We start from the raw sequence: 15,598 nt of genomic DNA, 5'->3' as shown, positions 1-15,598 counted from the left end.
AGGGATGGGAACCTATGGCCCTTTGGCAAGGGCTGAGGCTGATGGGAGCAAGAGAGCCAACAGATGGCCCTTCTTCCCTCTCCTAGGTTTAAAACCTCACAGACTAAACTCATGCTGCTTAGGAAGTATATAGAGCCAGCTCGCACAAACACTTTTATTTTTTTTCTAATTGGTACCTGCAAACCTGGGTGGCTTTGTATGGTGCAATAAATAGGCTTCTTGAAACAGTACCTAATCCCTCAGTTCAAATGAATGACAACTTGTTGCATTTCCAGAGTGTGGTTGCATCCTTAGTTGCAGTTTTAAAGGATGGGTGTGGTTTCTGCAGTTAAATCATGTGTCTAAAATATAACATGAGACTGGGTATTATGTTACTCTGTTAATATAGCTCATTGTACATGATACTTTACAATACAATGTGTCTGCCTTGTGTCAAAGGCACAGACAGTGGGATGTTATCAGTGGCCTGTTTGCCATATTCAGACAACTCTTATACTTTAATCCAAACATTCAGGGGAAACTGCGGTATTTAGGACAACAGGAAGCTGCATCAGACAGTGTCAGCCTTGCTCAGTATTGTTGACACTAACTGGCAGTAGCACCCCAGTGTTTTGGACAGCGATTTTTCCCAACCTAGCCTGGGAAATGCCAGGAACTGACTCCGGAATCTTCAGCATGCTGAGCTATGGTCCTTCTCTGTAATCAGAATACATATGTAATGCTTCCAGAATGCATTTGGGTGATTGTGCCTCCATATCAGGAGTCTCCTTGCACGTGGAAGGCTAATTTGTGACTGAGAAAAACAAATCCAGATGCTGTCTTCTTGACATATTAGACTTGTGTATGTGAAGGGGCTTCCTACATGCACACATTCTAACTTTGCTACAGTCTCATGAGGAGTATGTCACACACCTCCCTGCATAACCAGGTGACATGGGAGTGACATGGAAAGCTCTCTGGTCTGGAAGAGGCAGTGTCCAGCAAAATAGCTGTTGGATGGAAGTCATTTATTGACGTTTCTTCCATGAGCTGAGTTCAGTGGCACTGATGCTCTGTGAAATGTGCCAGCTTTGCTGTTCCTTGCTGTTGTCCCCTTCAAGTTGTGCCTCTTTGTGGAAAGCAACAATTCTTCCTCTCAATTAATGGAGGAATTAAATTAAAGCTGGTGGTTCTCAAAAGTATATGCTAGGGAACCTGCTACACTGCTTTAGAATTTTATCTGGGATACCTAAATGAAAAGATGAATATTGGCAAGCCATCTTATCTTAATATTTTATTTACTTATTTATTAACTGTATATCCTTCCTCCCAAAGGGAGCCCAGGGCAACAGTGATAGGGCAATGGTAAGGCAAACAGTCTATCTTCCCATGCAGTGTATAACCTTAGATAGTGTTAGGATGTGCACTTGAGTCACATGAATATGGCAGGAGTTCGGTCCACTAGGCCTGGCCACTACCCTGAGTGAACTGTGCCATTATGTACATGGTTCCTTTCCACCACCACTGCCCACCCTTCACCCCACCATTTCCCCCCTCACAAAATCCCTATAAGGCAGGGTAGGCTGAGGGATGGTGACTGCCTCAAGGTCACCCAGTGAATTTCATGACCGAGTTGGGATTTGAACCTGGAGTATGTGAAATGACTCCCGAGTGTGTGCCTTATAGAATATCTCCCCAAATCTTGCATTCTTTCCAAAGGGGTATCTGGCAGGTGAGCTTATATAGAAAGAAGTAAGAATATAGGGAAGTAAGAATATTTAAGAACCACAGAACACCCAGCCACATATGAAATTGCGCTGCTAGTTTGCTTCTCTGTGAAACTGAATGCCATCTTGCAAACAAGTTCCTTCTGGGGTCAGGATGATAGAGTTTGCTGAATGATGAGCATCCAATACCCTTGGTCTGCTGTTGCTTGAGATACTGGGTAGCAAATCCAATCCATGCTATTTGAATGGTGAAGTGATCTAAACTAGGGGTGATGCTGATACCTGGCTTACCCACCTAAGAGATATCGGAGTTCCTGGCTCTTCCATTCAGAAAGTGTATAGTGATGGATACTATTGGCTGCCAACTGCAACTGTGAAGAAATGCATGCCCTTGCAATAATAACCTGCCCATGAAGGGAAAGTTTTGCATGGCTGAAGCTGCTTAACTAGTGCAGAGATAGAGAATCTGTAGCCCTCAAAATGTTTCCCATCCCTGTTCTAGTGCATGGGGGTAAACCCCAAATGGTGCCCCCCACATTAACACAGGGGCCCAATCCACTGGGCAGTGCTTCTACTTGATCCCAATGGAAATGAATTGAAGCTATGCAAAGTAATGGTAGTGACTTAAAGGCTGTCTGAAATCTGCTACCTCCATTTGCTTCTGTGATTCACAAGAGGCCTGGCTACATCTGGATTTCAGAAGGATTCGGTGAGAAGGCTCCTCCTGATGTTTTGTCCTCCCCCCCCTTTCCTTTTCTTCACCTGCCACAGTTCTGGGAAGTCATCAGTGATGAACATGGCATAGATCCCACTGGTACCTACCATGGAGACAGTGACTTACAGCTGGAGAGGATCAACGTCTACTACAACGAGGCCTCAGGTTTGTTCTCTTAGCAGCGCTGTATGTTTCAAAGTCCAAAAATCCTCCCTCATCTCTTTGCCCATAACTCCACACTGCTCAAGCTTCTCTGTATGATCAGCTGTTCTCCCTTTCTCTTCCGATCCCCCTTGCCCACCACAGTTCTGCCTTTGGGCCTAGAACAGTCTTTCATACATCAGGGATGGGGGAAATTGTGACTCTCCAGATGTTGCTGTTCCTATCGGCCCCAGCCAGCAAAGCCAAAGGCCAGGGATGGTGGGAGTTGTAGTCCAATAACAGCTGAAGGGCCCACATGACCCAACCTCCCATAGAGGGAAAAAGTGAAAGTTACAACCCTGATCTTCCCAATTCCTTGCTCAAATGTGCTAATTTTAGAGCAGGAGTACAAAGTGCAAATAACAAGGCGTGCTATACCTACAGTGCTCTACCAAACATCAGCTGGCACTGTGTATGGTTGTATTTAGCTTCTGACCATGCTGTAGTACTAGAATTCAGTTGGTGTAACTCTCTTTTAGCTCCATTGTCTATATTAAGCCATATCCTTCTCCTCTTCCGGGCCCTTAGCCTCGCTTAATATGCCGTTTTCTCTTCCCTCCCCCACAATACATAGACACTTTGCTATCCCTTCTCTGACCTCTGGCTGCCATCTGGTGTCATCCATAAATGGTGGCTGGCTTGCAGAACAGGTTGCTTGCTTGCTCCATGTGATCAGTCCCTTGTATGGAATTGTGAAAAGAAACTTCTGGGAACTAAAGAAACAACAGCCTATAGCAGCAGCCATCAGCTGTTTTCTGGAATTGCCACAAGACTTCTGTGGAAATGGCTTAGATGTTGTTGAGAGATGATGGCAAAGTTCCTCACTGCAGAAGGATCCCATCAAAGTCAATCATCTCTTTGCTGGAGAGCCCGGAGGATGGTCAAGACCTAAAGGCAGTTCTGCTGCCTTGGCCCTGTAAGCTGGCTTGGGAGCCATTGCTCTGAGCCCTTTACAGCAGAGATGGGCAACTAGTGGCCCTCCAGGTGATGTTGGATTTTAACTCCCATCAACCCCAGCCAGCATGGCCAATCATGTGGGGATGATGGGAGTAACATCCGGGGGATCACTGGGTTCCCTGTCTCTGCTTTAGAGGGAGAATTGGGTGTATTTGATCCATCAACAGAGTAGTACTGAACCTGCTCTAGAGCTGATTTTGTTCAACAATGAGCTTCTCAGATTAAATGCTAGAGTATCTGTTGGAATGGAGGGAGAGCTGCTGTCACCAGGTGAGTTCTTAAATTGGTTCTAAACATTTTTCTTTCTCTCCGCTCAGGTGGCAAGTATGTGCCCAGAGCTGTCTTGGTTGATCTGGAACCCGGCACCATGGACTCTGTCAGGTCTGGACCTTTTGGGCAGATATTCAGGCCTGATAACTTTGTCTTTGGTAAGGAACTATTGGGTAGGAGTATTGCTAAGCTGCAGTTGCAGATGTTATCCAGTCAGATTAAAAAACAGATACGGTGTGTAAGAGATCGCAATATCTCAAACCTGAGCTACTTGAACTGTGATAGGATAAGCCAGCTATTGTCAAAGTGAGCAACTGGGCTATAGGTCAGTGGTAGAGTGTCTACTTGGCATTCCTTGGTTCAGTTCTCAGCATTTCCAAGTAGGGCTGGGAGACACTTCTCTCTGGAGAGTTGCTGCCAATCAGTATAGACAGTACTAACATAGAAGGTCCAATGGTGTGACTCGATATGAGGCAACTTCCTATGTTCCTATAGGCAATAGGGGGAAGGGTTGGTACCTGGGTGATGCAACAGATAATAGTGTCAGGCATGGGAATTCCAGGTTCAAATCGCTGCTCAGCAATGAAACTCAAGAGTGGCCCAAAGGCACAATCTAAGATCCTTGGTATGACTTCCCACTCAGGATGGTTGTGAGGATAATTGGGGGGGCAGGGCATATATGCCATTCAGCATAATGCATAAATAAAATAAAATCAGCAACCTATTTTGCATGTCACAATAACCATAGTTGATATTAACTATGGTTTCATGCACATGAGTAGCATGCTGGTGCACACTGTTCAAAAGTCCCCACTCCTGGCCACACCATGACTGGGAGCAACAAACAAGCCACAAGCGTTAGTCAAGGTTTGTTTCTGGCTTACTGCTAATGGTTTGTTTGAAGGAAACAAACCACAAGTGCAGGTTTGGATGACACAAGCCAAAGCTTGTGGTTGGTTGCTCCAGGAGCGGGAGAGAAGTAAAACAGATATGTTTGAGTAGAATGCTCCTAATTCACATTAAAACCATAATTAAACATTAATTATGGTTTAACATGATATGCAAACTCGGCTGTTTACTTTCCTACAGGATCAGAGTGGGTTGAAAGCCAGTGCAGCGCACCAGATATTGTAAGTGGTGCCCTTCAAGTTTATATGGTTAGGATCTTTTATGTCATGGGCTCCCAACCCCTGCCAGCCCCAGCCAGTATAGCCAATGGAAGTTGTGGTCCAACATCATCTGGAGGGCACCAGGCTGGGGAAGGCCAATTATTTATAGACCACCTTTTTAAGGCATAGCCTTTACAAGACAGGCTACATAATCACGAAATATATATTGTAGAACAAGAAAATCCAGACTAAGGCAACTGCATAATTTTATTTCTTTTAAAGGGCCAGTTAATTTAAAACAATAAAATGGCAACATTGATTCCAATAATAATACTAAAACATTTTAAGAACAGCTCAATCTTTTTATAGCAGCAATATTGAGAGACCTTATTTAAGAGAAGGCAGAAATATATTTTTTTAAAGCTTATAATGTTGGAGCCATGGGCACCTGAGTGGGTTCCATAACCTGGGAGCCATCACAGAAAAAGTCCTGTTTCTTATGCCTTCCAACTAAATTAACCTCACAGGTGAGCCTATATACAGGACCTCTGAAGCAATCTTAATGCCAGCTTAGGACAGGTCCTACCTGTAGTATTAAGGCGTAAATCAAATTTTCATTTGCTACCAGGCTGGTTCTAGCTGCTAAGAAGACTGGTGTATGCTGTACCCATAGAGAGTGCCTAGTTTTTTTCTCAAAGTGCGCTTTGTTTTGGGATAGGAGGGGCATTTTTAATTTTTTTATTTATTTGTACATAGCTGTCTTATAACATACATTTGATGGGCTGCTAACAAAACAATTACAATATAATTTAAAACTAAAAAACGCAATTAAAACTTGGGGAAGAACCTGGGGACAAGAACACAGAAGTTATTTATAAGATCAGAGTGAACACCTGGCACCAAAAAGACCACAAAGATGGCACCAGGAAAACCTCTGGGGATGCTGTTCCATAACCAGGATGCTATCTACTAGCAGGAATAACCTTACTGGCTGTGTCTCAAGTTAAAAACTGCAAGATTTGATGCAGTACGAATTATGCAAAATTAACTCTTAATTAAACCACCTCCCATGCATGTGTATGTGTCTGAGAAAGAAAAAGAGGTGCCCAGAGGAAGGGACTGGAATGAGCTAGCAACAGCTTTTGCTGTCTCTGTGCTACTTTTTTTTCTCCACAGACATGGGCCAGCATATATATTCTGACTGGGGTGAATAGAAAGCCACCACCTCTTGATTTTTGTATGCACAACTTGGGAGTGTGGCTTGGTTTATAGTGGGAGGAATGGAAGGAGAGATCTTACAGAATGAAGACCTTAGAGCCCATTTGCAATTTGGGAAGGGTTGAGTAAGTTTTGTAATTGGAGAACAGCAGTTGCATTCTATAATGCAGAAAATGGAAATGGACTGCCTTCAAGTCGAACCCGACTTATGGCAACCCTACGAATAGGGTTTTCATGGTAAGCAGTATTCAGAGGTGGTTTTCCATTGCCTTCCTCTGAGGCTAAGAGGCAGTGACTGGCCCAAGGTCACCCAGTGAGCTTCATGGCTGTGTGGGGATTTGAACCCTGGTCTCCCAGGTCGCAGTCCAAGACTCTATTACCATAGCAGCTTCAAGCTCCTGTGATGTACAGATTTTTTTATAACTGGCAATATCTGAATCATGGTCAGATATAATCACAACTGAATCCTAGTCAGACACACCACTTCACCCTGGCTTTTGATGGCTGAGATATATACATTTTGAGACCCTCTCTAGTTGTGAATGCGATTTGGTTTTAACTGTTTTCTAATAATTTGTTTTATATTGTTGTGACCTGCCCTGGGACCTCCTGGTGAAGGCGGGTAATACAATTTAATAATGATGATGCTGTATATCAGTGGGGAAAAGGGGGTTAAAACTGCTACATTTCGGCTTTAAGATGACTCAAAGGATAAGGTTCTTTGCAGTGTAAAACAGCTCATGGAGAATTAGTTAAGCAGATCAGTGCTGTGTGCACACTGTGTATGTGGCTTATGCCCTAGTTTTGTAAATGTAGTTCTAAAGTAGCATAGGGGGTTTTTTTTAGAACTTTTTACTCTTCGCAAGAGATCAGTATTCTTTGCATAGGTAAATGATAGGAAACCATAAAGAGCAATTAGTCATGCAGAGTACAAAAGCACCCCACCCCTAAGCACAGGAACCTTTTACAGATGCCACCTGCAGTTCTCCAAACTATCGTAAGGCTAGGAGCCTACTACTTAAATGATGGTGAAGATTACTCATAAATATTGGATTTGCATACACAAACTGTTACATACTTACAGAATGGTTATAAGTAGTTGCTAGGAGCCTGAGAGGAATGGCTTGGATACTGTAGGCTGCAGTCCTAACCCCACTTAAGTGGGAGTAAGTCCCATTGAATTCAGTAGGACTTCTAGTTAGGATTGCACTAAGTTCCCTGAATACAGCCTTTCATTGAGGTTTCAGGTATGTTACCTGAAGCTGACAGAAGTTGAGTTTGTTTAAGTTTGGGGCTAAGCTGAAGTGTGTGAGGGTCTCTTCTGAAATGTGTTTGTTCCCATGAAAGGATCACCTGTTTGGGTTACCTTTCAGAGGCCTATGTAAATGAGGGCCAAATGGTTTGCCTTCTTCAAAGAAACTGCATTGTTGAAAAAAGCCAATCCTGAACTGAGTGTCTTATCCTTCAACCCCTGACTTTTTTCCTTGCTGCTCAGGTCAAAGTGGTGCTGGAAACAACTGGGCCAAAGGACACTACACAGAAGGAGCTGAGCTGGTGGACTCTGTCCTAGATGTGGTAAGGAAGGAAGCGGAGAGCTGTGACTGTCTCCAGGGGTTTCAGCTCACCCACTCTCTAGGTGGGGGCACTGGATCAGGGATGGGGACCCTGTTGATCAGCAAGATCCGAGAGGAATACCCTGACCGTATCATGAACACCTTCAGCGTGGTGCCGTCCCCCAAGGTTTCGGACACAGTGGTGGAGCCTTACAATGCCACTCTCTCAGTGCACCAGTTGGTGGAGAACACGGATGAGACGTACTGCATTGACAATGAGGCCCTGTATGACATCTGCTTCCGAACCCTCAAGCTTACAACTCCCACCTACGGAGACCTCAACCATTTGGTCTCTGCTACCATGAGTGGTGTGACCACCTGCCTCCGTTTTCCTGGCCAGCTCAATGCTGACCTTCGCAAGCTGGCGGTTAACATGGTACCCTTTCCTCGTCTCCACTTCTTCATGCCCGGCTTTGCCCCTCTGACCAGTCGTGGCAGCCAGCAGTACCGGGCCTTGACTGTGCCAGAGCTGACACAACAGATGTTTGATGCTAAGAACATGATGGCAGCCTGTGACCCCCGCCATGGGCGTTACCTGACTGTAGCGGCAGTCTTCCGTGGTAGGATGTCCATGAAGGAGGTGGATGAGCAGATGCTGAACGTGCAGAATAAGAACAGCAGCTACTTTGTAGAGTGGATCCCCAACAACGTGAAGACAGCTGTGTGTGACATCCCACCCCGTGGCCTCAAAATGGCAGCCACTTTCATTGGGAACAGCACAGCCATCCAAGAGCTCTTCAAGCGCATCTCTGAGCAGTTCACAGCCATGTTCCGCCGCAAGGCCTTCCTCCACTGGTACACGGGAGAGGGCATGGATGAGATGGAATTCACGGAGGCAGAGAGCAATATGAATGACCTGGTCTCAGAGTACCAGCAATACCAGGATGCTACTGCTGAAGAAGGAGAATTTGAAGAGGAGGCAGAGGAAGAAGTAGCATGAAGATCTCCTCTCTCTCTCCCTCCCCCATGACTCCTCCTTATTCCCACCAGTCTTCTAAACCAATGGACCATATTGCCTGCACTGGCATAGACTTGAACTTTCTAGACCAGGGTTGGGGAACCTGTTGCCCTCCAGATGCTGTTGGACTCCACCTCCTTTCTTCCCTAACCATTGGCCATGCTGGCTGGGACTGATGGGAGTTGGAGTCCAACAACATTGGGAAGGCCACAGGTTCTCCATCCCTGTTCTAGGCCAACCTAAAGGAATTAAGTTATGTGTTTAAGTCCTTCCCACCTACCTATCCCAAATGTTGCAAGGTGGAATGATGGATACAGAATTGATGGGGGTAACAGGCTTCAAAGCTGTGTTCTGGAATGACAGTGAGCGGTAATATGTCTAGCTAAACCACTACCAATATATTTTTTCATCTTACCCCACACCTGTTCTTACCCCTCTGCCCACTCTCCAAGGCACCTTTCCTGCTGCGATGTCTGTCCTTAGTGTTCTGTGGTCATGTATGTTTTTTTGTTTTCAGAGATGAATATGCACTAACTTGTAACTTGCATTGTTCTTTTGTTTCTTCATCCATGCTGGGCTTAAAGAGAAGATTAATGGAACTTAGAGGGGTTGAGGGGGGATGGGGCTCTGTCCTTTAGGGTAAAATGTAGTCCCCCTTTTGAGTGTTTGCTGTCAAAGCAGTTATGTCTCCATAATAAACTATTGAACTATGATAACAGGCTAATGTTGGTTTATGAGCTTGACTTGTTGAATCCACTCTTTTAAAGCAGGCTAGCCCTGTTGTGGCCAGGTTGAGTGGTGTAACAAGGAAGTGGGACCACAAGCCTACCTAAAGCACTGGTGGTTCTCTTCTTCCTCCCCCACCCTTTACTTGGAGGGATACAGCCTGAAATCCTCACACCACCATTCACCAAAAACTAGGAAGAAATTTATTCACTATGGGGACAACTGTCCATTTTCTGCAGTCCTGTCAATTCAGAAAATATGGAAGTGTTTTATAAGCCTCTGAAATTATGTGTGTTGTGCTTAACTCTATTCTGCTATTATTTTCCATTTAGATTTTAAATGGCTTTGATCTTGCTTTAAGCAAAACAAAAGGAGGGCTGTTACCTTTATCAGTACCAGGATGCTGGTAGTCTTTTCGGCTTAAAACAATGGATTTGTTGCGTTTGAAGGCAAGGTGCTTGTGAATATTACTTTGGCACATGGCACAAGTGTCTTTAAAATACTGCACCCCTGTAGTTCTTGAGTACTAGGGTGCATCATAGTAGCAAAATAATATTGCTGCAGTTAATGTAGCCAGCCAAGAAAGTGGTATTCTGTGGTATCAGCATATTAAGTATAACCAGCAGGGGAAGTCCTTGTAGGTGGATTCTCCACTCCCAGTGCTATCAAATCAAACTCCAGTTCTGTAACTCAGCCTCCAACTAAACACAGCAAGAAAAAAAATGGAGAGGATCAATTAATTCCTCCCTCCCCATCAGTTCTGCTTCTGACTGGTTTCCATATTGTGGCTTGGAAGTGCACACATGATCTGATTTTGATTTTGATGTTTCTACCCCGCCTTTCGGCCAAAAGGCCCTCAAGGCAGCTTATGAAAGAGCACCAATACAAAGATACACCAATAAACATCAGTAATACATCAATAGAACAATGAAAACAATACAATTTGCAATACATTTCAGGGTTGTCACAAACTACCTCCCCCCTCACTTTGGCAAAATAGGTATTATAGACATTGGGCTACTTTGCAAGGCTAGCCACACTCTCTCAGTCATAGTCCTATCCCCTGTAATATAAATATAATAATTATGAATTTTATTTGCATTGGTATTAACAGTCATTTTTAAATGTTTACATTACATGCACATACACAAAAGCCTGGAACTCTTTTGAGGCAGGAATCTCTGAAGTTGTCCAGCACTAAGTATCCCCACAAATGCCTCTTTGCCCTATCAGTTGCCTTATACCCCTTCAACAGAAATCCATGGAACTGTGCTAAGCTCCCCTTTGTGACGCTACTGCTAGGAACCAATAGGTCTGTGACCTAGTTTTGTCACTTGAGATAATAGTTGGTCATTCTGTTTCACACAGGTGGTTGGAATAGCCTACAGCAAAAGAAAGCTGAGGAAACTACCAGGGTGTGGGACAAACAGGTTCAGGTGGTAGAACGGGCTCTCCTTCCTTCCTTGTTTTTACTACCTGTCCAATATGAGTAATGCATTGCAGCTCCCATTTAGTAATTACACAACCAATATTTTTTTAGTTATTGTAAACTGCCCAGAGAGCTTCGGCTATGGGGCGGTATATAAATAAATAAATAAATAAATAAATAAATAAATAAATAAATAAATATTATCCTTCAGCACTCTTGGTGAATTTCTGCCTGGTAGGATTGCTCATTAAGAGGATACAGCTGAGCATTGATCAATGTAACCAGGACTATTGGGTCCCATGGCAGTGCAAGGAGGAAATTGGTAGTAAGTGCAGGTGAGCATTGTCTGTGGGATTCTTTGGAAGACAGAAGAGTTGCTCAGTGAGACAGCTGGGATCAGTAGCTATTGCTCCCATTAACAGAGTATTAATAATTAGTAGAACAAGAGAAATTATACATATAAACAAACATTGGCATAAACATTCTCAATAGCTGTTATTCATTCCGCCTTAAGGGGAAAAATAATATTGCATTGTGGGACAAAGTTGACAAGGGGATGAGGGATCTGTCATTAGTGCCACCATGAAACCTAGGTCTGCTACTGCTCAAAAGTTGGACAGCGGTTTAATGTGTTTTAGAATTGTCAAAAGCTGACTTAGTGTCTTTAAAATGCCAGTCACTGCCTCTCAGTCTCAGAGGAAGACAATGGTAAACCCCCTCTGAATACCGCTTACCATGAAAACCCTATTCATAGGGTAGCCATAAGTCGGGATCAACTTGAAGGCAGGCCATTTCCATTTTCCCGGAGCTTCGTGAGCCAAATGCTGAAGAGGAGGCATCATTGTATACAGGTGGAACACTTAAAACCAGAGTCCAAATGCCCTGGTATCAACCAGGCTCTGTTCACGACTCTTGAGTGGTTTACTTTTATTTCTTTCCTTTCATTTCCTTCACAATTTGTTAAAAATTGCTTATAACCTGTCCTGGGACCTTCTGGTGAAGGGCAGGTAATAAATATCATCATCATATTTGTTTTTGTGATGAATTTATTGACATTATTTAACCCTACATTGTTTTTTTAATTAACTAACTTAAATTAACTAATAAACTAGAGACTAAAATTACAACAATTAGCATGTAGGGGTTGCAGAAATTTTTGAGGTAACAAAGGGGGTCCTGTATTCATAAAGGTTGGGAAACACTGCTATAGAGTCTAATTTCCTCTGGAGGAGAGAATCTGTAGAATTTAGCATCTCTATATCCAGTGCTTGAAAACAACATTTTGAAATGAGGTTGGTTCCAGTTCGTTCCCACCCCTCCAAAAAGGAATTTGTTCAAGTTTGCCTCCTCCAGAATTTCATTGCAATTTAATTCACCATTCATTCATGTGGTCCTCTGCATTTCCCCCCCAGCTCACATAGCATAATGTGAACAACTGTTTAATTTATTTTTCCTGACAATTATGATATTTAAGCTTAAACAGTGGCATCACTTTTCAGATAGGTAAAAATGGTAAATGCAATGGCCACAAACAAACAGAGTTAAGTGTGAGGAAAACCCTATATATATATACAATATTCAAGTAATGAATTAAAATTGAATTGAATTAAAAATCACCCAAGTTTCACCACAGCTTAATTCACGTTCCGATCACCCAGAAATTGTGTAATTCAGACATAATTCAGAGATTTTTGAATTAATTCAGTGACTTCATTAATAATATGAATTAGTTCATTTCTAGCACTGGAAATATCTGCCTTATTTGCAAATATATAAGCAAAAAACAAGCAAAAATACCAAAATTGCTGATTCTGCATCAGATTCACAGGGAACAAAAGGGTGGACCCCCACTTCTTCCAGGTCAGTTAGTAGTACTCTGTCTCCAAATTCAAATGCCTTTCTTCCTTTCTCCTGAAAGCCTTAGGCTGCAAAGGCACCTAGCAACCAGATGAAAGAGTTTCCACTGGCCACACCTCAAGGAGGAACAGGTTGATTTGCTAATCAGTTGCAAAATCTCTTTGAAGCTGAATTTTAAAAAAAGTGAGTGTGTTTCTACTCACGCCTGGGGATACCTATTCTGGAGAACATCTAATTCAATTATTAACCCTCACTGAGGAAACATCAACTTATCATTACTGACTATTAGCAAGCAAATCAGCAGAGATAGTTACCTAGTAGTAGTCCTAACAATACTATTTCACACTCTCCAATTCTTGCTGTAGTAGTAAGTTCCAGGAGCAGCTGTTACTGAGTCATTTTACTTAAAAGGAGAGTGTACTGAAGATTTGTTGGTTTTGTGACATTTGTTTATTTGACAAGTTGGGCAGGAGAAAGCAGATAGACAATGCCCATCCTTTCAGTTTCATCAGCTCCTCAAGTGCCATGGCATACAGCCTCCACCTCCCTGCTGTTTCTTGTCAGCCAGCTGCAAAATTTGGACTTCCTCCTCTTATATTTAAATAGCCACACTGTTCCCCTCTCTCTCATTCTCCCACCTGTCAGCCGCCACCTACGCCAGTAAGGTGTTTAATAATTGGTAGCCACCAGTTATCAAAGGCCAACCAGTCACCAAAATGAAAGCATTGGGAAGACATAATTGTGCTAATCCAACCACGAGTAGGGATGTTGAATAATCAACAGGGGAACACACTGACTGACCGAGATGAAATAAAAGGAAGATGGAAGCAATACACTGAAGAACTCTATAAAAGAGATGACAGGATGACAGATTAATTCACGGAGGAACCATAAGATGAAGAACCAGAAATTTTAGAATGTGAGGTGAAAGCTGCTCTTAAAATTCTTGGAAGAAACAAATCACCAGGAATAGATGGCATACCAACAGAGTTGCTACAAGCTACTGAGACTGAATCTGTCCAAATTTTGAGAAAAATTTGTCAACAAATATGGAAAACTAAACAATGGCCCACAGACTGGAAGCGTTCAATATATATCCCACTTCCAAAGAAAGGGGATCCCAGAGAATGCAGTAATTATCACACTATTGCCTTAATATCCCATGCAAGTAAAGTAATGCTCAAGATTCTACAACAAAGACTCTTACCATATATGGAGAGAGAAATGCCAGATGTCCAAGCTGGATTTAGAAAGGGAAGAGGCACCAGAGATCATATCACAAACATACGTTGGATAATGGAATGGACCAAGGAATTTCAGAGGAAAATCCCCCTGTGCTTTATAGACTACAGCAAAGCCTTTGACTGTGTAGATCAGCCTTTCCCAACCAGTGTGCCTCCAGATGTTGTTGGACCACAACTCCCATCAGCCTCAGCCAGCATTGCCAATGGTCAGGAAAGATGGTTGGGAAAGGCTGGTGTAGATCATGAAAAACTATGGAATGCTTTAAAAGAAATGGAGGTGCCACAGCAGCTGATTGTCATGATGTGCAAACCTATACTCTGGACAAGAGGCTACTGTGAGGACAGAATATGGAGAAACCAATTGGTTCCCCATCGGAAAGGGTGTGAGACCCGTGTGTATTTTATCACCCTATTTATTTAATCTATACATAGAAGATATCATACAGAAAGCAGGATTGGACCAAGATGAAGGAGGTGTGAAAATTGGAGGGAGAAGCATCAATAATTAAGATACGTAGACAATACCATACTACTAGCAGAAACCAGTAATGATTTGAAACGAATGCTGATAAAAGTTGAAGAGGAAAGCACAAAAGCAGGACTACAGCTGAACGTCAAGAAGACTAAAGTAATGACAACAGAAGATTTATGTAACTTTAAAGTTGACAACGAGGACAAGGATTGTCAAGGATTATCAATACCTCGGCACAGTCATTAACCAAGATAGAGAGAATAGTCAAGAAATCAGAAGAAGGCTAGGACTGGGGAGGGCAGCTGTGAAAGAACTAGAAAAGGTCCTCAAATCCAATGATGTATCACTGAACACCAAAGTCAGGATCATTCAGACCATGGTATTCCTGATCTCTATGTATGGATATGAAAGTTGGACAGTGAAAAAGGCAGATAAGAGAAAAAGACAAATAATTGGGTGTTAGAACAAATTAAACCAGAACTGTCAGTAGAAGCTAAAATGATGAAACTGAGGTTATCATACTTTGGACACATCATGAGAAGACATGATTCCCTAGAAAAGACAATAATGCTGGGAAAAACAGAAGGGAGTAGAAAAAGAGGAAGGCCAAACAAGAGATGGATTGGTTCCATAAAGGAAGCCACAGACCTGAACTTACAAGATCTGAATAGGGTGGTTCATGACAGATGCTGTTGGAGGTCACTGATTCATAGGGTCGCCATAAGTCGTAATCGACTTGAAGGCGCATAACAACAACAAAAGAGGCTACTTGCAACAGTTCTCTCAAGTCTGCACAGTGTCTCCAAGCACCCCAAGAGGTGAAAATAACCCCTTTCCTCATTCCTCTTTTGTCAAAGCACTAAAGTGATCTGGAACTCTGCTTGGCCCCCAAAATCTGCCTATTGAAGGTTTAGATGAGCTGAAAAGAGATACAGCAAGAGAGAAAGGGACCAAATTAACAGCCATCCACCCCCATCAAAGCTGGCACCCTGCAGTGAGCTAAGGCAGTCACAGGCCTCATACTTCCTCTAACAAAAAGCCACAAAGGAAATGCTGTTTTTTTAAATGCACCAAACTCAGTTCTAAAGAGATTTGTCAGTTTTTAGAGCTTCAGTCCCTTTGC

The 15,598-nt window shown here is 43.0% G+C and overlaps 1 protein-coding gene across 3 annotated transcripts in view; it reads left to right on the top strand.

The window, feature by feature from the left end:
* TUBB4A (tubulin beta 4A class IVa) overlaps positions 1–9,472 on the top strand; it is a 41,751-nt gene extending 32,279 nt beyond the window's left edge. For all 3 annotated transcript variants that reach the window (XM_061613914.1, XM_061613915.1, XM_061613913.1), the window contains 3 exons: positions 2,478–2,586; positions 3,897–4,007; positions 7,672–9,472. In XM_061613914.1, coding sequence (XP_061469898.1) covers positions 2,478–2,586; positions 3,897–4,007; positions 7,672–8,729 — 1,278 coding nt within the window. In that variant the 3' untranslated portion in view covers positions 8,730–9,472. The remainder of the gene's footprint in view (positions 1–2,477; positions 2,587–3,896; positions 4,008–7,671) is intronic.
* Positions 9,473–15,598: the final 6,126 nt, after the last annotated feature.

This window comes from Rhineura floridana, chromosome 3, assembly GCF_030035675.1.
Source record: "Rhineura floridana isolate rRhiFlo1 chromosome 3, rRhiFlo1.hap2, whole genome shotgun sequence".
Taxonomy (NCBI): domain Eukaryota; kingdom Metazoa; phylum Chordata; class Lepidosauria; order Squamata; family Rhineuridae; genus Rhineura; species Rhineura floridana.
The sequence above is the reverse complement of the archived record's forward strand: the minus strand, read 5'-3'. Positions and strand labels throughout refer to the sequence as shown.